The sequence below is a fragment of the Mustelus asterias genome, chromosome 18, assembly GCF_964213995.1.
Source record: "Mustelus asterias chromosome 18, sMusAst1.hap1.1, whole genome shotgun sequence".
Classification (NCBI taxonomy): domain Eukaryota; kingdom Metazoa; phylum Chordata; class Chondrichthyes; order Carcharhiniformes; family Triakidae; genus Mustelus; species Mustelus asterias.
Window position 1 is genome coordinate 27,156,369 of NC_135818.1, and position 23,081 is coordinate 27,179,449.

General features: G+C 46.5%; 1 protein-coding gene across 1 annotated transcript in view; it reads right to left on the reverse strand.

Moving 5' to 3' along the window:
- The window catches only part of LOC144507038 (polypeptide N-acetylgalactosaminyltransferase 16-like), a 139,097-nt gene that overhangs the window by 58,154 nt on the left and 57,862 nt on the right, over positions 1–23,081 (reverse strand). The window contains exon 3 of the mRNA XM_078233626.1: positions 9,462–9,560. Coding sequence (XP_078089752.1) covers positions 9,462–9,560 — 99 coding nt within the window. The remainder of the gene's footprint in view (positions 1–9,461; positions 9,561–23,081) is intronic.

A 23,081-nucleotide genomic window follows, 5' to 3' on the forward strand; every position in this document is an offset into this window, starting at 1 on the left:
ATGCCGGCGTTGGACTGGGGTAAACACAGTAAGAAGTTTAACAACACCAGGTTAAAGTCCAACAGGTTTATTTGGTAGCAAAAGCCACACAAGCTTTCGAGGCTCTGAGCCCCTTCTTCAGGTGAGTGGGAATTCTGTTCACAAACAGAACTTATAAGACACAGACTCAATTTACATGAATAATGGTTGGAATGCGAATACTTACAACTAATCCAGTCTTTAAGAAACAAAACAATGGGAGTGGAGAGAGCATCAAGACAGGCTAAAAAGATGTGTATTGTCTCCAGACAAGACAGCCAGTGAAACTCTGCAGGTCCACGCAACTGTGGGAGTTACAAATAGTGTGACATAAATTCTGATTCTAGGATCGCATGATAAAGACTCAGGAGGAAAAAAGCAGAAATATTTATGTGAAATAGTGTGACATAAACCCAATATCCCGGTTGAGGCCGTCCTTGTGTGTGCGGAACCTGGCTATCAGTTTCTGCTCAGCGACTCTGCGCTGTCGTGTGTCGCGAAGGCCGCCTTGGAGAACGCTTACCCGAATATCAGAGGCCGAATGCCCGTGACCGCTGAAGTGCTCCCCAACAGGAAGAGAACAGTCTTGCCTGGTGATTGTCGAGCGGTGTTCATTCATCCGTTGTCGCAGCGTCTGCATAGTTTCCCCAATGTACCATGCCTCGGGACATCCTTTCTTGCAGCGTATCAGGTAGACAACGTTGGCCGAGTTGCAAGAGTATGTACCGTGTACCTGGTGGATGGTGTTCTCACGTGAGATGATGGCATCTGTGTCGATGATCCGGCACGTCTTGCAGAGGTTGCTGTGGCAGGGTTGTGTGGTGTCTTGGTCACTGTTCTCCTGAAGGCTGGGTAGTTTGCTGCGGACAATGGTCTGTTTGAGGTTGTGCGGTTGTTTGAAGGCAAGAAGTGGGGGTGTGGGGATGGCCTTGGCGAGATGTTCGTCTTCATCAATGACATGTTGAAGGCTCCGGAGGAGGTGCCGTAGCTTCTCCGCTCCGGGGAAGTACTGGACAACGAAGGGTACTCTGTCCACTGTGTCCCGTGTTTGTCTTCTGAGGAGGTCGGTGCGGTTTTTCGCTGTGGCGCGTTGGAACTGTTGATCAATGAGTCTAGCGCCATATCCTGTTCTTATGAGGGCATCTTTCAGCGTCTGGAGGTGTCTGTTGCGATCCTCCTCATCGCAACAGACACCTCCAGACGCTGAAAGATGCCCTCATAAGAACAGGATATGGCGCTAGACTCATTGATCAACAGTTCCAACGCGCCACAGCGAAAAACCGCACCGACCTCCTCAGAAGACAAACACGGGACACAGTGGACAGAGTACCCTTCGTTGTCCAGTACTTCCCCGGAGCGGAGAAGCTACGGCACCTCCTCCGGAGCCTTCAACATGTCATTGATGAAGACGAACATCTCGCCAAGGCCATCCCCACACCCCCACTTCTTGCCTTCAAACAACCGCACAACCTCAAACAGACCATTGTCCGCAGCAAACTACCCAGCCTTCAGGAGAACAGTGACCAAGACACCACACAACCCTGCCACAGCAACCTCTGCAAGACGTGCCGGATCATCGACACAGATGCCATCATCTCACGTGAGAACACCATCCACCAGGTACACGGTACATACTCTTGCAACTCGGCCAACGTTGTCTACCTGATACGCTGCAAGAAAGGATGTCCCGAGGCATGGTACATTGGGGAAACTATGCAGACGCTGCGACAACGGATGAATGAACACCGCTCGACAATCACCAGGCAAGACTGTTCTCTTCCTGTTGGGGAGCACTTCAGCGGTCACGGGCATTCGGCCTCTGATATTCGGGTAAGCGTTCTCCAAGGCGGCCTTCGCGACACACGACAGCGCAGAGTCGCTGAGCAGAAACTGATAGCCAGGTTCCGCACACACAAGGACGGCCTCAACCGGGATATTGGGTTTATGTCACACTATTTCACATAAATATTTCTGCTTTTTTCCTCCTGAGTCTTTATCATGCGATCCTAGAATCAGAATTTATGTCACACTATTTGTAACTCCCACAGTTGCGTGGACCTGCAGAGTTTCACTGGCTGTCTTGTCTGGAGACAATACACATCTTTTTAGCCTGTCTTGATGCTCTCTCCACTCCCATTGTTTTGTTTCTTAAAGACTGGATTAGTTGTAAGTATTCGCATTCCAACCATTATTCATGTAAATTGAGTCTGTGTCTTATAAGTTCTGTTTGTGAACAGAATTCCCACTCACCTGAAGAAGGGGCTCAGAGCCTCGAAAGCTTGTGTGGCTTTTGCTACCAAATAAACCTGTTGGACTTTAACCTGGTGTTGTTAAACTTCTTTCTATGACCAAGCCAGTTCTGTATCAATCTTACCAGCTCACTGGGAATCACATGTGACTTCACCTTCTGTATCAGCCTGCCATGAGGCACCTTTTCAAAGGCCTTGCAAAAGTCCATGTAGACAACATCTACCGCCTTGCCCTCGTCAATCATCTTTGTCACTTCCTCAAAAAACTCAATAAAGTTTGTGAGACACAGCCTACCCCGCACAAAGCCATACTGTTTATTGCTAATAAGTCCATGTTTTTCCAAATGTGAGTAAATCCTGTCCCTAAGAATCTTCTCCAATAATTTTCCAGATGATGTAAGCCTCACCGGCCTATAATTTCCCTGTTGCTCTTCTTAAACAAGAGAACAACATTGGCTATTCTCCAGTCCTCTGGGACCTCTCCTGTGACTAAAGAGGATAGAAGGATTTCATACAAGGCTCTTATTTCCTCCCACGCTTCCCTCAGTGTTCTAGGATAGATCCCATCAGGTCCCGGGGACTTGTCTAGCTTAATGTTTTTCAAAACACCCAACACATCCTCCTTTTTTATATCGACATGCCCTAGAATATCAACATACCCCTCTCCAGACTCACCATGTCCTTCTCCTTTGTGAATACCGATGCAAAGTATTTGTTAAGGACCTCACCCGCTTCCTCCGGCTCCACGCATAAATTCCCTCCTTTGTCCTTGAGTGGAACAACCCTTTCCATAGCTACCCTCTTGCTCCTTTATTACATATAAATCACCTTGGGCTTTTCCTTAATCCTGTCTGCCAAGCATATTTCATGGCCACTTCTAGGTCAGGGAGAGGGACAGGTGGAAGGAGAGAGAAAACAGGCCTAATTGATCCTTAATTACTTTCTTGAATATGGCGGACAGATTGTGGTTTTAGTTCCCTCCCCCTGCAAATCCAAAACACACTCAGTGGGGGGCATGTTCAGCCCACTGATGGTATCGCAATCTGTGACCACAAGCAAAATGAAAGACTCTTCAACTTGATGCTTCGCTCATTAAAGGAGCTACAAATTCTCTCAAACCCTCTGCCTTACCCCCGACTGCTTGTGTTCAAATATACATCTCTAAACACATTAAACATTAGAAAGCAGGAAGAGATTGTAAAATTTAATTATTGGAAAATAACCCCTGGAACACTGGTAACATTAGACACAGCACCGCATAAAACAACACTCTGCAGTGTGTTCAAAGGCTGACACTAATAAACAGAGATGGCTTATGTTGCCGGTTCAGACTAATGAATACCAGCTTTTAGCTGCTGGATGAAAGAAGGTTCCTGTCAAAGCTTGTTTCAATTCACCGTAGGGTATGGCACAAAACTTAATCTCCCTCAAACAATGGGGAGAAGTTTCATTTTTAAATCCTGAAACTTTGAAATCTTGTCTTTACTGGGTATGAAATTTAACTACAATTGATCGAAAACTCTGCTCCCCTCTATCCAATTCCCACTGTCCCACTCCCAATCATCCCTCGGCTCATTCGTCTACTTTGGCTTCTGGTCTACAAACACCCAGTTTTAAAATTTTCATCCTTGCTTTCCAATTCCTTCAAGGCCATGTCTAAGACAAGGGGCGTGATCTTATCATCAGCCGATGGGTGCTGCGAGCCGGCAAGATCGCAAGAGAGCCGAGAAATCAGGTTCGCGTCTGAATCCTCGCCTCTCATGACCTTACTGGCACCGAAGATCCTGCACAATCAGCCTCGCACCCATTTCCAGCGCGAGGCTGAATAATATCTATAAATATATTTTAATCTGTTTTAACATTGATTAATGAGCCTTGGGTGTTATTGTCTGGGCTCACTTGCCTCTGTGACCTTGCCGGACGATGTTCTCTCCGGCAAGAATCACAGCTGGTTCCAGCAACGGGCACCAGTCGTTATGGCCTCACTGGTAGAACCAGAGGCCACTGAGATGCCCTGAGGGAGGTCATAGAATCATAGAAACCCTACAGTGCAGAAGGAGGCCATTCGGCCCATCGAGTCTGCACCGACCACAATCCCACCCAGGCCCTATCCCCAAATATTTACCCGCTAATCCCTCTAACCTACACATCTCAGGACTCTAAGGGCCAATTTTTAACCTGGCCAATCAACCTAACCCACACATCTTTGGACTGTGGGAGGAAACCGGAGCACCCGGAGGAAACCCACGCAGACACGAGGTGAATGTGCAAACTCCACACAGACAGTGACCCGAGCCGGGAATTGAACCCGGGACCCTGGAGCTGTGAAGCAGCAGTGCTAACCACTGTGCTACCGTGCCGCCCACGGTAGGTCAGGGGCAAGGAGATGGGCAGTGCTAGCCTGGCATCCTGGCACTGCCCACGGGGGCACTGGGCAGTGCCAAGGGGTGGGGTCTACCGGGGCAGGGCCAGACCAGGAGCAGCTGGTCGGTGGGGGAGGGTGGGGGTGGAGGGGGGAGTTGTTGCGGAAGGAGAGGGAGGGGGGGGGGGGCGCTGTGCACTCTGCATTGAGATTGGGATGGAGTGGGAGGGGGATGATCGGGGCTCGCCAATCTGGGCCGGGGGTGATTGGGCGGCCGATCGGGGGAGGTAGCCAGACTGCTACGTGGGGGTTGGGGTAGCATGTGGGGGGGGGGGGGGGTTGATTGGGCAGCCAAACGTTCAAGAGGCCAGTCGCAGGTGGGGGTTGGCTGGCCGATTGCAGAGAGGTTGGGCGGCCGATTGCAGTGGGAGGTTGGGTGGCCAATAATGGGGTGATAATTGGGGGGAAGGGATGGAGGGTGAGGCGGCCGATTGTTGTGGGGGGAAGAGCGGGATCAGTTCAGGCAAATGCTGGGGGAGGGGGGGGGGGTCGCAATAGGCCGCAGTAGCTGGGAGGTTGCTATGTTTGTGAGGCTGGGTGCTTTGCGGAGGCCATGGAGGCAAGCGTATAGCAGCAGAGACTGAGTGACAGGCCTCTGCTGCTAGAGACCTGCATATACGCAATGACGCCCTCTGCTGCTCTCAGCCACTATTTGGGCAACTTAAGCCCGGCCCCCACCTCTGCGACAGGCGAAAGTCTGTTTCTCCTGTTTTTTCATGCACTGAGTGGATAAGATATCAGATTTGAACTTGCCCAAAAATCGGATCTGAAACTCTCCCGTTTTTCCACCCGTCCTGGACTTAGAATTTTCCAAAAGGCACTTGAGAAGAGTTCACAGCTCTTATTTACAACAACTTCTCATGGAGAGAGGACTGGTTACCTAACAGGACGCAGAGAGTACGGAAAAATAGGTATTTTTGGTTAGCACTGTGGAATGCTGTAGGAATCAATGCTGGGACCTCAACTATTCACAATTTAGATAGGTTAAGTGAATGAGTAAAAATTTGGCAAATGCAGTATAATGTGGAAAAATGTGAACTTCCCCACTTTGGTAGGAAGAGTAGAAAAGCAGTATGTTATTTAAATGGAGTGAGATTGCAGAAATCTGAGGTACAAAGGAATCCAGGTGTCCTGACACATGAATCACAAATGAGTATGCAGGTACAGTAAGTGATTCAGAAGGCAAATGGAGTATTGTCATTCAATGCCAGGAGAGTGAAGTGTAGCAGTAGAGAGGTTTTGCTACAGTTATACAGGGCATTAGTGAGACCACAAGTGGAGTACTGTGGCAACATCCATGGAGAAACAGAGTTAACTGGCGGAATTTTACAGTCTCTCCCCCCGCTGAGATCTTCCAGTCCTGCCAAAGTCAATGGAATGTTGAATGGCACGCTGCATTTTCCAGACCCATCCCCACTGTGACAGGGCGGTAAAATCCCACCCAATGTTTCTTCATTTCTAACACGTCGCCTCCAAAGAAGAGTCTGTTGGAACAACGTATAATTTCTAAGTTGAATATATACATATGTGTGTGTGTGTGAAGTTAGGTAAAAGAGGTTTTGGTTTCATGTAGGTTTGGAATGAGCCGTGGCATATAGAAATCTGGATAGACCTGCAGCTAAAAGGTCAGTTTCTTTGTGTTTGTTTATAAGTATATGCATTTTAATGAGGTTTTACAACCCTGGAAGTTAAAGAAAAGAGTTAAAAAGAGGTTAGAACTTGGTGATTTGTTTTTCAGAAATCACTAAAGTAGCATAAACTGGTCTGTTGCTTAGCAACATTGCTCAAGTGACACAGAGACACAGAGTAAGAAGCATCAAGGGAATGCTCCAGAATTCACTGAAAGAAAACTGTTTGCATTTGTGCCAGTCTCAAGCAAGGAGCCTTTGTCTCAAGCTAGAGGTAACTCTTCACTGGGTTACTGTGATAATGATGTGGAGATGCCGGCGAACAGTGAACAGAATTCCCACTCACCTGAAGAAGGGGCTTGCAGCTCCGAAAGCTTGTGTGGCTTTTGCTACCAAAGAAACCTGTTGGACTTTAACTTGGTGTTGTTAAACTTCTTACTGTGATAAACCACTGTTGTCTGTTATCGGTGGTGGTTAACCACTGTTAGTTAGTATTTATTATTACCTGTACTACCTGTATATGTGGCACATCCCTGTCAGTTCCGCTCAAGACTCCTCCCCCTGGTCTGGGTATAAAGGCGGTGGCTCCTCCCCCCTAGCCTTCAGTACAGACCAGATCTCCGACAGGGATGGCTCCAAGTTCTTGCTAATAAAAGCCTATTTGTCGTGCTCACAACTAGTCTTGACTCGACTGATAGTGCATCAATTACTTGTCTGTTCGCTAAAGGAATATTGGAAAATCGAATCATCTTCTTCCGTTTCTAATGCGATCTTTCCAACCTTTTTGTCAGGTGTCATATAGCTCTTTTTTTTGTTTTAATAAACATTTTATTCTTTGTGTTAAAAGTTCATCAGCAGGCTCATATAAATTTGCTCAGTAGCTGTCCGCGACGGTTTCTAAAAAAAAAGGTAGGGGCTGGAATCTTCTGTCCGTTCGCGCCCTGCCGCCGCTGCAAGCGAAGATGGAGAGTTTGGCGCTCAGCCAAATCTGCGTTCACTGCAGCAGGACCAGAGATACCCACCAGTGTGAACAGCCAGAAGATTCCAACCAGACTCTATCAAGCCAGTTTATACTCTGGGATCTGACTTATTCAGTATTAACATCAGCTGAGATCGAAAAAATTCACATTCGACTTGAAATGATGTTGATCAACCTGCTGCATTTTTCCAATACTTTCTTATTTCAGATCTCCAGCATCTGCAGTTATTCTGGAACACTGTGCACAGTTTAGTCTCCTTATTTAAGATATAACTGCATTAGAAGGTTCACTCAGCTGAATCCTTGTCCTTTGAGGAAGGGTTGGACAAGTTGGGCCTGTGTCCATTGGAGCTCGAAGATTGAGAGGTGATCTTATTGAAACATAAAAGATGCTGACGGGATTTGACAGGATGGAGGCGGAAAGGATGGGAGAGACTAAAACAAGAGGACACACTTTAAAACTGAGGAGTCTCCTATTTAGGGTGGAAATTTGGAGAATTGTTTTCTTTCGGAGGTTCATTTATTTGGAATTTGCCCAGAGAGTAGTGGAGGCAGTGGAAGGGAATTGAATATTTTTAATGCTGAGTTAGATAGTTTCTTGACTGGTGTCAGTCAAAGGGAGTCAAAGGGTAAAGGGCAAGGCAGGAAAATAAAGACTACAATTAGCCATGGTTTTATCAATTAGTGTAGCAGACTCCAGGGGCCGAATGGCCTAGTCCCACTCCAAAATGTCTCAAGATGGTAATTCTACAGAGTGCAAATTGATCTCTAATATCAAATCAGCAACTAAGACCAGAAAAAGAGTTTAGCTCAAAATTCTGCAAAGAAACATAAGATGTGCCCCAAAAGTGAGAGTGACATGTGCATTTGAAATGTTCAGGCACTTCAAATAAACAACCACAACTTTATCACCTCATAAACCCTGTAGGATTCAAAAAAGAAACTTGGCAAAACAACTGCTTAACATTATCTCACACTTCCAAACAAAAGGATCTGGAAGCAGTTAATGGCCAGAAGGGTTGAAAGATCAAGAGTGGTAGCAAAGTTCCTACGTGGTCAAGGGGAAAGTTTTTAAGCAGGCTTTGAGGAGTGTCGGGAGAGGAGGGGGGTGCGGGCTGAACAATTCCAGAGTTTAGAACGTGATAATTGAATGATGGGCCTCTGAAAGAATGGGGAATAAAGAAAGAAAGACCTGCATTTATATAGCAACTTTCACAGCCTCAGGAAGTCCCAAACTGATTTACAGCTAATGAAATATTTTTCAAGTATTGGTCACTATTGTAATTGACGAAATGCAGCAGATAATTTGCACTCAGCAAGCTCCCACAAATAGCAACATGAGAAAGATCAGATCATCCTTTATATTGATAAGTATTGACCAGAACACCATCGAGAACCCCTTCTCCTCTCTTTAAATAAGTGCCATGGAATCTTTTACATTGTGGTGAACTACTGTTACTACATGTATGTGCCTGGACACACCCATGCTGCACCTGGCCCGAGACTCCTCCCTTTCCACCTGAGACCCCTCCCTTTCCACCCAGAGTGGGGTATAAAGGCGATGGTCCCTCCTCCTCGCCTCAGTCTAGACCAGGTCAGCTACAAGGGTGTGCTCCTGTTCTCTGTGAATAAAAGCCTATTAGTTTCCCTCACTCACAGGAGTCTTCGTGTCATAATTGATAGTGCATCATACATCCACATGAGAGAGCAGACTTGGTTTAAAATCTCAACCAAAAGATAGCACCTCTGACAGTGCAACACACCCTCACTATTGCACTGCAGTGTCAACTTAAATTAGAGGCTTAAATCTCTGCAATGAGGCTTGAGCCAACAATCCACTGACTCAGCAACAAGGGTTAGGGTTATTGAGCCATGGCTGATTCAGCAACAGCCGTCTCAGGAAGGAAGAACTTTAGCATCCTTCAAAACCTCAGGCTGACGTGCTTCAATCTGAAATTGGAGAAGCAAGTAGTGCACTCAAGGGGGATTCGGTGAAAGGGATTGCACAGATAGAGTGTAGGAGTTCACAAAGGGGTTTGAAGAGACCGACAACACTCCAGGAATTGAGATGCGGGTGCTGGAAGGTAACAGTGAATTTTAACACACAGCCAGAGGTGATAGATGTGTTGGTACATTGTTGGTATCCATTGGTGCAATCCACTGACCTTTTCACTGTGCGGAGCAACGTTGAGCGAGCCTCATTGTGGAAGGTGATGACAACACTGGTCACTGGCAAGTCCTGGTTGTACTGAATGGAGGAGCATCTGAAAAGCACAAAGTGAGGGCAGTTATAAAGCAGAACTTCCAAGTGAAATACACCAACAGGAATAAGCCTTCAATTCAATCATGGCTGATCTATATTCTGGGATAATCCATATCCCTTTCTTTCTTTACTACACCCATTACCACTCCTTTTGGCTTTTGAACCACAAAATGTTTGTGATTTAACGGAAGTTGGTGCAAGTACACGAGCAACAGAGTTTAGGATGACCTCAAGTTAATGGAAGGTGAAATATGAGAGCCCATCCAGAGATCCATTGGAATAGTCAAATCTAAAGGTAACAAAGGCATGGATGGTGATTTCACCCGCAGGTGAGCTGAGACAGGGAAGTCAGGCAATGTTGTAGAGGTGAAAATAGTAGCTCTTAGTGATAGCGTGGATATGTGGTCAAAAGTTCAGCTCAGGGTCAAATGTGACATCAAGGTTGAACAACCTGGGGTAAATTTTACCGTCCCGCTCACCGCAGGAATCGGAGCAGGTAAAGAGCGAGCCATGGAAAGGTCCGTTGACCTTGATTTTTTGGTTTTGGGACGAGGGAGGCCGGAAAATTCCGCCCTCTGGTTCAATTGTTGCTAAGGAGGCGATGGGGTTGGTAATTAGGGAATGGAGTTTGTGATTGGAAGCGAAGACAATTGCTTCAACCATCTCAATGTCTAATTGGAGAAAATTCTGCTCATCCAGTACTGCATGTCTGATAAGCAGTCGGATCATTTAGCAACAAAGGAGGGGTCAGGAGAAGTGCTGGTGAGGTAGAGCAGAGTGTTGTCAGTGTACAACTGGAAATTATCGCTGTGGTTTCGGATTATATTGCCCAGAATCAACTTTTGGATGAGAAATAGGAAGGGGCCAAGGACAGATCCTTGGGGGACATCAGAGGTAAAAGTGTCAGAGCAGGGAGAAAAGCCATTACAAGTGTTTCTCTGGCCACGGTTCAAAGGGGAAAGCAGCCTATGGTCATCTGGGACTATGGCAACTTTACTTTTTTACCTAAGGAGAAGGTCCCCCTTTTGAGGAGAGGGATCATGACAACAGATTTAAAGGAGAGAGGAGCAACACCTGAAGAGAGAGAACCGTTAATAATACTGAATGACCAGAGCAATCAACTACACCACTGTGTCAGCCAATGAGTTGGCAGGGGTGGGATTTGTGATTTTTGAGTCTCTAAACTCTTGACCGAAACTGCAGCAAACAGAATTTCTTGATTCCAGCAGGATTATTTCTTCAGCAAGGTACAGTAGGTGGGGGATAGTTATGTAATACTAATTATGAGTATAAAATCAATTGAGTCACTTATGGGGGAATTACACAATAGTCATTGTTTTACCATATAACCATAGAATTCTTACAGTGTAGAAAGAGGACATTCGGCCCATCGAGTCTGCATTGACTCCCAAAAAAGCATCCCACCCAAGCCCTACCCTCCACCCTGTCCCCATATACCCATGCATTTACCATGACTAATCCATCCAATCTACACATCTTTGGACACTAAGGGGCAATTTAGCATGGCCCAACCCCCCATCCTGCACATCTTTGTGTTTGTGCTGTCACTATATGCATTCTTAAATAACCCTGTTTTTTCTTATTCTTTAATGGGATGTGGGCATCACTGGCAAGGCCAGCATTTGTCACCTATCTTTAATTGCCCCTGAACTGAGTGGCTTGTCCACCCATTTCAGAGGGCAGTTAACAGTCAGCCACACTGCTGTGGATCTAGAATCAAATGTAGGCCATACCCTGGTAAACACAGTAGATTGCCTCTCCCAAAGGACATTAATGAATCAACGATAGTTGTCATGGTCACCATCACTCGACTAGCTTTACATTCCAGATTTATTAACTGAATTTAAATTCCACCATGTGCCATGGTGGGATTTGAACCCTGTCTCCAAAGCAGACGCCTGGGCCTCTGGATTACTGATCCAATGACATTACCACTACACCAGTGCCTCCCAATTAAGGTTTGCCCTTAATTAATCTAATGAGTGCACATTGGCTAATGTGCTGTATTGCTGTAATCTCGGCAACTGAATTAATCAAAATGAAACTTGCTTCAGGCAGAACTCCACATTAGTCAGAAACTGGTGAATTATGGTGGATATTTCTATTCAGCTCACCATTCATCCCATCTTTCTCAATAAAGTTGTCAATTAGTGCTTTCTTGTGCTGACTGTTGGCACCAGCTCGGATCAAGAGTAGGTTGAGGCTGCCCTCAGTCCCCAGTTATATCAGAATAGTGAGAAGTGAGGAACAGTTAATGCTTCTGTTAGCAGTAATTACCTTACACTTAATCAGCACTACCTGACTGAAGCATTCCTGCCCTATGAAACAAGACCAGGTTAAAGTCCAACAGGTTCATTTGGTAGCAAAAGCCACTAGCTTTTGGAGCGCTGCTCCTTTGTCAGGTAAGTGGGAGTTCTGTTCACAAACAAGGCATATAAAGACACAAACTCAATTTACAAAATAATGGTTGGAATGCGAGTCTTTACAGGTAATCAAGTCTTAAAGGCACAGACAATGTGAGTGGAGAGAGCATTAAGCCATAGTCCCAGATGACAGCTGCTTTCCCCTTTGAGGGGGACAGCTAACTGGTGGTGATTTAACCTGAGGGTCACCACACCTCAGGCAACAGGCAAGGAGAAGGCATGGCCTCAAGGATGTGTATTGTCTCCAGACAGGACAGTTAGTGAGATTTTGCAAGCCCAGGCAAGTCGTGGGGGTTACAGATAGTGTGACATGAACCCAAGATCCCGGTTGAGGCCGTCCTCATGTGTGCGGAACTTGGCTATCAGTCTCTGCTCAGCGACTCTGCGTTGTCGTGAGTCGTGAAGGCCGCCTTGGAGAACACTTACCTGAAGATCAGAGGCCGAATGCCCGTGACTGCTGAAGTGTTCCCCAACAGGAAGAGAACACTCTTGCCTGGTGATTGTCGAGCGGTGTTCATTCATCCGTTGTCGTAGTGTCTGCATGGTCTCCCCAATGTACCATGCCTCGGGACATCCTTTCCTGCAGCATATCAGGTAGACAACATTGGCCGAGTTGCAAGAGTATGTACTGTGTACCTGGTGGATGGTGTTCTCACATGAGATGATGGCATCCGTGTCGATGATCCGGCACATCTTGCAGAGGTTGCTGTGGCAGGGTTGTGTGGTGTCGTGGTCACTGTTCCCCTGAAGGCTGGGTAGTTTCCTGCGGACAATGGTCTGTTTGAGGTTGTGCGGTTGTTTGAAGGCAAGAAGTGGGGGTGTGGGGATGGTCTTGGCGAGATGTTCGTCTTCATCAATGACATGTTGAAGGCTCCAGAGAAGATGTCGTAGCTTCTCTGCTCTGGGGAAGTACTGGACGATGAAGGGTACTCTGTCCGCCATGTCCCGTGTTTGTCTTCTGAGGAGGTCGGTGCGGTTTTTCGCTGTGGCGCGTCGGAACTGTCGATCGATGAGTCAAGCGCCATATCCTGTTCTTATAAGGGCATCTTTCAGCGTCTGGAGGTGTCTGTTGCGATCCTCCTCATCTGAGCAGATCCTGTGTACGGAGGGCTTGTCCGTAGGGGATGGCTTCTTTAACGTGTTTAGGGTGGAAGCTGGAGAAGTGGAGCATCGAGAGGTTATCTGTGGGCTTGCGGTACAGTGAAGTGCTGGGGTGACCGTCCTTGATGGAGATGCGTGTGTCCAAGAATGCAACCGATTCTGGAGAGTAGTCCATGGTGAGTCTGATGGTGGGATGGAACTTGTTGATGTCATCATAGAGTTGTTTCAGTGATTGTTCACCATGAGTCCAAAAGAAGAAAATGTCATCAATGTATCTAGTGTATAGCATCGGTTGAAGGTCCTGTGCATTGAAGAGGTCTTGTTCGAACCTGTGCATGAAGCTGTTGGCATATTGAAGTGTGAATTTGGTCCCCGTGTATCTGGATGAAGAACTGGTTGTTGAAGGTGAAGACATTGTGGTCCAGGATGAAGCGGATGAGTTGTAAAATTGCATCTGGAAACTGGCAGTTGTCGGCGCTGAGCACTGAGGCCGTTGCAGCAATGCCATCATCGTGGGGGATGCTGGTGTAGAGTGCACTGCAACTGCAACTGCTGCAACGGCCTCAGTACTCAACGCCGACAACTGCCAGTTTCCAGATGCAATTTTACAACTCATCCGCTTCATCCTGGACCACAATGTCTTCACCTTCAACAACCAGTTCTTCATCCAGACACACGGAACAGCCATGGGGACCAGATTTGCACCTCAATATGCCAACATCTTCATGCACAGGTTCGAACAAGAACTTTTCACCGCACAGGACCTTCTACCAATGCTATACACTAGATACATCGATGACATTTTCTTCCTTTGGACTCATGGTGAACAATCACTGAAACAACTATATGATGACATCAACAAGTTCCATCCCACCATCAGACTCACCATGGACTACTCTCCAGAATCGGTTGCAATCTTGGACACACGCATCTCCATCAAGGACGGTCACCTCAGCACCTCACTGTACCGCAAGCCCACGGATAACCTCACGATGCTCCACTTCTCCAGCTTCCACCCTAAACACGTCAAAGAAGCCATCCCCTACGGACAAGCCCTCCATATACACAGGATCTGCTCAGATAAGGAGGATCGCAACAGACACCTCCAGACGCTGAAAGATGCCCTCATAAGAACAGGATATGGCGCTCGACTCTTCGATCGATAGTTCCGACGGGCTACAGCGAAAAACTGCACCGACCTCCTCAGAAGACAAACAAGGGACTCGGCGGACAGAGTACCCTTCGTTGTCCAGTACTTCCCCGGAGCAGAGAAGCTACGACATCTTCTCTGGAGCCTTCAACATGTCATTGATGAAGACAAACACCTCTCCAAGGCCATCCCCACACCCCCACTTCTTGCCTTCAAACAACCGCACAACCTCAAACAGACCATTGTCCGCAGCAAACTACCCAGCCTTCAGGAGAACAGTGACCACGACACCACACAACCCTGCCACAGCAACCTCTGCAAGACCTGCCGGATCATCGACACGGATGCCATCATCTCATGTGAGAACACCATCCACCAGGTACACAGTACATACTCTTGCAACTCGGCCAACGTTGTCTACCTGATACGCTGCAGGAATGGATGTCCCGTGGCATGGTACATTGGGGAGACCATGCAGACGCTACGACAACGGATGAATGAACACCGCTCGACAATCACCAGGCAAGATTGTTCTCTTCCTGTTGGGGAACACTTCAGCGGTCATGGGCATTCAGCCTCTGATCTTCGGGTAAGCGTTCTCAAAGGTGGCCTTCACGACACACGACAGCGCAGAGTCGCTGAGCAGAAACTGATAGCCAAGTTCCGCACACATGAGGACAGCCTCAACCGGGATCTTGGGTTCATGTCACACTATCTGTAACCCCCATGACTTGCCTGGGCTTGCAAAATCTCACTAACTGTCCTGTCTGGAGACAATACACATCTCCTTAACATGTGCCTAACGCTCTCTCCACTCACATTGTCTGTACCTTCAAGCCTTGATTACCTGTAAAAACTCGCATTCCAACATTATTTTGTAAATTGAGTTTGTGTCTTTATATGCCCTGTTTGTGAACAGAACTCCCACTTACCTGACGAAGGAGCAGTGCTCCGAAAGCTAGTGGCTTTTGCTACCAAATAAACCTGTTGGATTTTAACCTGGTGTTGTGAGACCTCTTACTGTATTTACCCCAGTCCAACGCCGGCATCTCCACATCATGACTACGAAACAAGAAGCAGGAGTAAACCATTCGGCCCCTCAAGCCTGCTCCGTCATTTATTTTGATCATGGCTGATTATCAAATTCAATATCCTGATCTCCCTTCCCCCCTCCCTTATCCCTTGATCCCTTTAGCCCCAAGAGCCATATCTAATTTCTTCTTGAAATCTCACAATGTTTTGACCTCAGCTACTTTCTGTGGTAGTGAATTCCACAGATTCACCACTCTCTGGGTGAATAAATTTTTCCTCACCTCAGTCCTAAAAGATTACCTCTTATCCTCAAACTATGATCCTTAGTTCCGGACTCTCCCACCATTGGGAACATTCTTTCTGAATCTAGCCTGTCCTGTTAGGATTTTGGAAGTTTCTATGAGATCCCCTCCCACTCTTCTGAACTCCAATGAATACAATCTTAACTGACTTAGTTTGTCCTCATATGACAGACCTGCCAACTCAGAATTAGCCTGGTAAACCTTCGCTGTACTCTCTCTACAGCAGGGGCATCCTTCCTCAGATAAGGACACCAAAACTGCACACAATCTCACCAATGCCTTGTACAATTGCAGTAAAACATCTCTATTCCTATACTCAAAAGCTGGAAAACACTCTCCAGTTTACCAGACATCACCTGGTTATGAAGTACTGTTGGATATTTCGATACTGTCACATGGAGGTTCAAGAAGCTTCTTAAATTAGGCATCTGATTTGACCTTGAGATGAGTTTCTGATCCCACACTCCCTCTCTCACTACTTCCACCTCTATAACATCGCCTGTCACTGCCACCACCTCACCTCATCTACTGCTGAAAAATTCTTCCATGCTTTTGTTAACCTCCACACGCGGCCATTCCAATGACTTCCTGCTCTGCCTTACGGCTTTCACCCTCCATTAACTTGAACTCATTCAAAACTCCAGCGCCAACATTCTAACTTGCACCAAATCCTGTTTCCTCGTCAACCCTGTGCTCACTGCCTCCCAGAAAGGCAATGCCCTGATTTTAAAATCCTCATCCTTCACTTCAAATGCCTTTCCTACTCTCCCTATTTCTGTTACTTTCTCCAACTCCACTTGCCCCCAACTCTGGCCACTGGATATCCCCTGATGTTAATTGCTCCACCATTATTGGCTGTGCCTTCAGCTGCTGGCATCTCAAGCTCTGGAATTCCCTCCCTAAATCTTTCTGACTCTATACCTCATTTTCCTCTTTTAGGATAGTGCTTCAAACCTATCTCTTTGACCACATTTTTTGTTACTTATCCTTTAGGGAAGGAAATCTGCCGTCCTTACCTGGTCTGCCCAAAGTTGGCAATCCAACAGTCTGTCCCGCGCTTGTGTGGAACATGCAACTTTATGTAGCTAGTTTATACGTACAGCAGGGAGACTAGCCCCACATTACAAAGCAAAATGTAAAAGAGTAATTTAATCTAATCATTCTCCCTAGCCCTGGGCTCCAACAGCAATGTAGCTTTCATCTTCTTGCTCTCTCTTTCTCATCTTTCCAGCTCCCTTTTCTCTCTCTCTCTCCATTCCTTCTGTTTCTCTCTCTTTTCCTTTCTCTCTCTTCCCCTCCCCCTTTTTCTCTCAGCATTCTTCCCCTTCCCCCTCACACTATCACACAGTTTCTGACAACGTCTTTGTAAAGACTGTTCAGTGAGTCTTAGTACACACAAGATGACCCTCTGCCCTACAGTCTAGACTTGGCAATATCTCTCACAGATTTTGTAATCCCAATTTCGTTCTCAGGTCCGGAAAGGAGACCTATGTAAACAGTGCTCTCATTACCCTTCCTATATCCCCAGCACAGGAATGTACTGCTGTCAGTAATATGGGAATGGTCTCCAAGGCATCTTACAATATAAATCACGTTCTGGCAGCTAGCAGGCAATTAAGAAATGCCACATAGAATATTCATGGAAGTCATTGTGCATAACGCAGGATCTTTTAGTTAATTCAGGATCAAAATTCAACTGAAGTGGCGGCACAGTGGTTAGCACTGCCGCCTCACAGCGCCAGGGGCCCGGTTCAATTCCGACCTCGGGTCACTGTCTGTGTGGAGTTTGCACGTTCTCCCTGTGTCTGCGTGGGTTTCCTCCGGGTGCTCCAGTTTCCTCCCAGTCAAAGATGTGCGGGTCATTAATGCTAAATTGCTAAATTGATCCTAGTGTCAGGGGATTAGCAGGGTTAAATATGTGGGGTTACGGGAGTAGGGCCTGGATGGGATTGTGGTCGGTGCAGACTCAATGGGCCGAATGGCCTTCTTCTGCACTGTAAGGATTCTATGATTCCATGAACTGCCAGCATAAATCAATAAGGGGAAAGGTAATTCCTATCTTCTGATCCACCAAGGCACAGCAAGATCCCACAAACAGAAATCTGATTAATGACTATTTCTGTGATGTTGGCTGAGGGAGAAATATTAGGCCCTACCCTACCTTTGTTCAAAATAATGCCATGGGATCTTTTATGCCCAGCTCAGAGGGTTGACAGTACATCAGTCTGACATCTCATTTGAAAGACGGCACCTCCCACAGTACAGCACTTTCATAGTACATTACTGCATTTAACAGGAATCCAGGTAAGTACACAGGGGAGAAAGAATTAATAGGATATGTGATGGCTTAGATGAGCAAATGTGGGAGGAGGCTTGTATGGAGCATAAGAGCCAGGATAGACAAGTGGGCTGAATGGTCTGTTTCACTGCTTTGCATTATAGGTCATTCTAGCACTGCACCCGAGTGTCAGCCTGAATTATGTGCTCAGGTCTCTAAATCTTGACTCAGGCAGGATTTTACTACCCATTCTAGTATTACTACCACAGCTGACAATTTGATGGGTCACATCTGGTCCTGTAAAACATAGTGATGGCATGACTTCACTTTACCTTTATTTGTAAGCTTTATTGACCACCCTCTCAATCTTCCCTGTCACCTTCAATAATTTGTTCACATATGTCCCAAGTCCTTCTGCCCCTGAACCAACTTTATAATTGTACCCTTTATTTTATATTGCCTCTCCTCATTCTTCCTGTCAAAATGAAGCATTTCACATTTCTGTGCACTAAATTCCATCTACCACTTGTCTGCCCATTCCAGCAGAAGCCAACTTTCCACTGAACAAGGTAATCCAAGGCCTGGTCTACCATGTGAAAATGTCATGTTACACTTGGGGAAGACGACAAGTTCTCCTAGTGTCCTGGGCAACGCTGTTTCACAACACCAGGTTAAAGTCCAACAGGTTTATTTGGTAGCAAAATCCACTAGCTTTCGGAGCGCTGCTCCTTCATCAGGTAAGTGGGAGTTCTGTTCACAAACAGGGCATATAAAGACACAAACTCAATTTACAAAATAATGGTTGAAATGCGAATCTTCATAGGTAATCAAGTCTTAAAAGTACAGACAATGTGAGTGGAGAGAGCGTTAAGCACAGGTTAAAAAGATGTGTATTGTCTCCAGACAGGACAGTTAGTGAGATTTTGCAAGCCCAGGCAAGCCGTGGGGGTTACAGATAGTGTGACATGAACCCAAGATCCCGGTTGAGGCCGTCCTCATGTGTGCGGAACTTGGCTATCAGTCTCTGCTCAGCGACTCTGCATTGTCGTGTGTCGTGAAGGCCGCCTTGGAGAACGCTTACCCGAAGAACAGAGGCTGAATGCCCGTGACCGCTGAAGTGTTCCCCAACAGGAAGAGAACACTCTTGTCTGGTGATTGTCGAGCAGAGTTCATTCATCCGTTGTCGTAGCGTCTGCAAACACGGGACACGGCGGACAGAGTACCCTTCGTCGTCCAATACTTCGCCGGAGCGGAGAAGCTATGACATCTTCTTCGGAGCCTTCAACATGTCATTGATGAAGACGAACATCTCGCCAAGGCCATCCCCACACCCCCACTTCTTGCCTTCAAACAACCACGCAACCTCAAACAGACCATTGTCCGCAGCAAACTACCCAGCCTTCAGGAGAACAGTGACCACGACACCACACAACCCTGCCACAGCAACCTCTGCAAGACGTGCCGGATCATCGATATGGATGCCATCATCTCACGTGAGAACACCATCCACCAGGTACACGGTACATGCTCTTGCAACTCGGCCAACGTTGTCTACCTGATACGCTGCAGGAAAGGATGTCCCGAGGCATGGTACATTGGGGAGACCATGCAGACACTACAACAACGGATGAATGAACACCGCTCGACAATCACCAGGCAAGAGTATTCTCTTCCTGTTGGGGAACACTTCAGCAGTCACGGGCATTCGGTCTCTGAACTTCAGGTAAGCGTTCTCCAAGGCGGCCTTCACGACACACGACAATGCAGAGTCACTGAGCCGAGACTGATAGCCAAGTTCCGCACACATGAGGACGGCCTCAACCGGGATCTTGGGTTCATGTCACACTATCTGTAACCCCCACAACTTGACTGGGCTTGCAAAATCTCACGAACCGTCCTGTCTGGAGACAATTAACCTCTTTAACCTGTGCTTAATGCTCTCTGCATTCACATTGTCTGTACCTTTAAAATTGATTACCTATAAAGATTCGCATTCCAACCATTATTTTGTAAATTGAGTTTGTGTCTATATATGCCCTGTTTGTGAACAGAACTCCCACTTACCTGACGAAGAAGCAGCGCTCCAAAAGCTAGTGGCTTTTGCTACCAAATAAACCTGTTGGACTTTAACTTGGTGTTGTGAGACTTCTTACTGTGTTTACCCCAGTCCAACGCTGGCATCTCCACATCACAACGCTGTTTCCTCAGCTAACACCACCCCACAAACAGACTATCTTGTTACTTGCTGAATGTAGGATCTTGCTGTGCAGAAATTGATTCGTACAAGTTGGGCATTTATTTCAGAAAATGACATTCAATGGAACAGCATCCAAATAAGTTGAGGCATGATGTGTGATGAGTGTAGCATGTTTGGGTGGAACAGGTGACTTCGTCCACTGAGGTTTCCTTCACCTCCAGTCTGGGTCTGGGTAGACTCATTAATGGAGATTGATTACAGTGATTAACCAACAACTCCATCATTACATTATTTGACCTGCAGGATGGTGGAAAATGAACTCGAGGTACATTGGTCTTCATTATTTCGCAATTCCTACCTTGTTATATTGGCTATTGTTGTTGTCTTCGACACAGCATGGCATGGTGGCACAGTGGCCTCACAGCACCAGGGACCCAGGTTCAATTCCGGCCTCGGTCGCTGTCTGTGTTGAGTTTGCACCTTCTCTCAGTGTCTGCGTGGGTTTCCTCCAGGTGCTCCAGTTTCCTCCCATAGTCCAAAGATGTGCGGGTTAGGTTGGTTGGCCATGCTAAATTGACCTTAGTGTCAGTGGGATTATCAGGGTAAATGTGTGGGTTTATGGAAATAGGGCCTGGGTGAGACTGGTCCATGCAGACTCGATGGGCCAAATGGACTTCTTCTGTACTATAGGGATTCTATGATTCTATGGATTCTATGTAACTACAATTCAAAAGTAATCCACAGTAAAAACCTTTGGGACATTCTGAGAACGCTATAAGTGGTTCCTTTACTTTTTTTGCAAACCATATGGAATAGAATCATAGAATGATGCAGCACCTACAGGGGCCATTCAGCCCATCCTGCCGACTCTCCAGGAGATCTATCCAATCAGCCCACTCTTTCTCCAAAGATCTACAAATTTTCCCTTCTCAAATACTTATCTAATTTCTTTTTGAACGTTATTATTGAATCTGCATACCCCATCCTTTCAGGAAAAACATTCCAGATCATACCAACTCACGGAGTGAAACAAAGCTCAATTCTCCCCATTTCTTTCACCGATCACCTTCAATCTATGTGCTCTGGTTACCAATCTTCCTGCCAGTAGGAACTATTTCACCTTATTTCACAAAATCATAGAACCCCTACAGTGCAGAAGGAGGCCATTTGGCCCATCGATTCTGCACTGACTCCATGATAGAGCATCTTACCCAGGCCCACCCTCCCCTACCCCTGTAACCACACATTTTTACCCTGCTAATCCTCTTAACCTACACATCTTGTGACCCTAAGGGACAATTTAAAACAGCCAATCCACCTGAATTCTATTTCACAGAATGATAGAATCCTTACAGTGCAGAAGGAGGCCATTCAGCCCATCAAGTCTGTACCGACCACAATCCCACCCAGGCCCTATTCCCGTAACCCCACACATTTACCCTGAAAATCACCCTGACACTAGGGTCAATTTAACATGGCCAATCAACCTAACCCCGCATATCCTTGGAGGGTGGGAGAAAATCGAAGCACCCGGAGAAAACTCACGCAGACACGGGGAGAACATGCAAACTCCACACAGATTTATTCTATCAAAACCCCTAATAATTATAAACAACTTTCTGGAATCTTCAGTTAACCTTCTCTGCTCTAAGGAGAATGATCCCAGTTTCTCCAATCTCTCACCATGTCAGTTATAAAGCCTCAGTTTCAGAGGCAAATTATCCCAATCCGCCTGCCATGGGAATCATAACGGGCGAGGGGCGAACCATGGAAAGATCCGTTGACCTCGGTTGGGATTTTCCGGTTTCGGGGCGAGTGCGGCCAGAAAATCCTGCCCTCAGTCTCTGGATTATGCTGTGCTAATTGACTCTAAGCTTAGATAACTTCACATTGTTAAACATTTACTGGCCATTTTAGGCTTGAGGATTCCACATAACCTGCTTCTGTTCACAGTGTGGAGAGGGTAAAACTAAACGGTTCAAAAAGCATCGCTGTTTTGTGGAAGATTAGTTTGGGATTTTGGGAAATGTAGGAGCGTGCATTTGCATGACATAAAGCTATTTGATACCACAACAACAATTGTCCTGACGCGATCACCATGACGGTTACTGAGGTGCTAGACAAGGGTTGCTAGGCAACAGGAGTGGTTCAGAGTCCCATACCAGCAGCAGCAAGAGAAAATGTGGATTTCAATACTGCCAAAGGATCAAACACCCGATTATTAAACTCAATTCACTCTGCTCCTTTTTTTCCAGTAAGAAGTCGAACAACACCAGGTTAAAGTCCAACAGGTTTATTTGGTAGCAAAAGCCACACAAGCTTTCGGAGCACTGCTCCTTCGTCAGGTAAGTGGGAGTTCTGTTCACAAACAGAGCATTTAAAGACACAAACTCAGACTAAGACACAAACCTTTTTTTCCATCCACACCTCATGACTAATATTGAATTTCATAGCACAGTTTTACTGCGTTACAGAAATGGAGAATTCACTAAGGGTAGGTTCTCTGCTGTAGGACATCAAAACAATAGCAACGACTGCATGCTGATAAAACCATAAGAAATAGAAACAGGAGTAGGCCATTCGGCCCCTCAAACCAGCTCCACCATTCAATTGGATCATAGCTGATCCAACATTCCTCGTGTCCACTTTCCTACCCTTTCCCCGTAACCCTTGATTCCCTTACTGATCAAAAATCTATCTATCTCAGCCTTAAATATGCACAATGGCTGGAATTTTACCAGCCTGCCTGCCACGGGAATTGGAACGGGCGAAGGGCACACAATAGAAAGGTCCTTTGACTTCAGGCAGGATTTTATGGTTTTGGGATGAGCGAGGCCATAAACTCCAGCCCAACAACTCTGCCCTCACAGCTCTCTATGGCAAGGAGTTCCAAAGACTCTCAACCCTCAGAAAGAAGTCCTCCTCATCTCAGTCTTAAATTGGCACCCCTTTATTCTGAGACTATGTCCTCTGGTCCTAGACTCTCCCGGGGGGGGAACATCCTCTCAACATTTATCC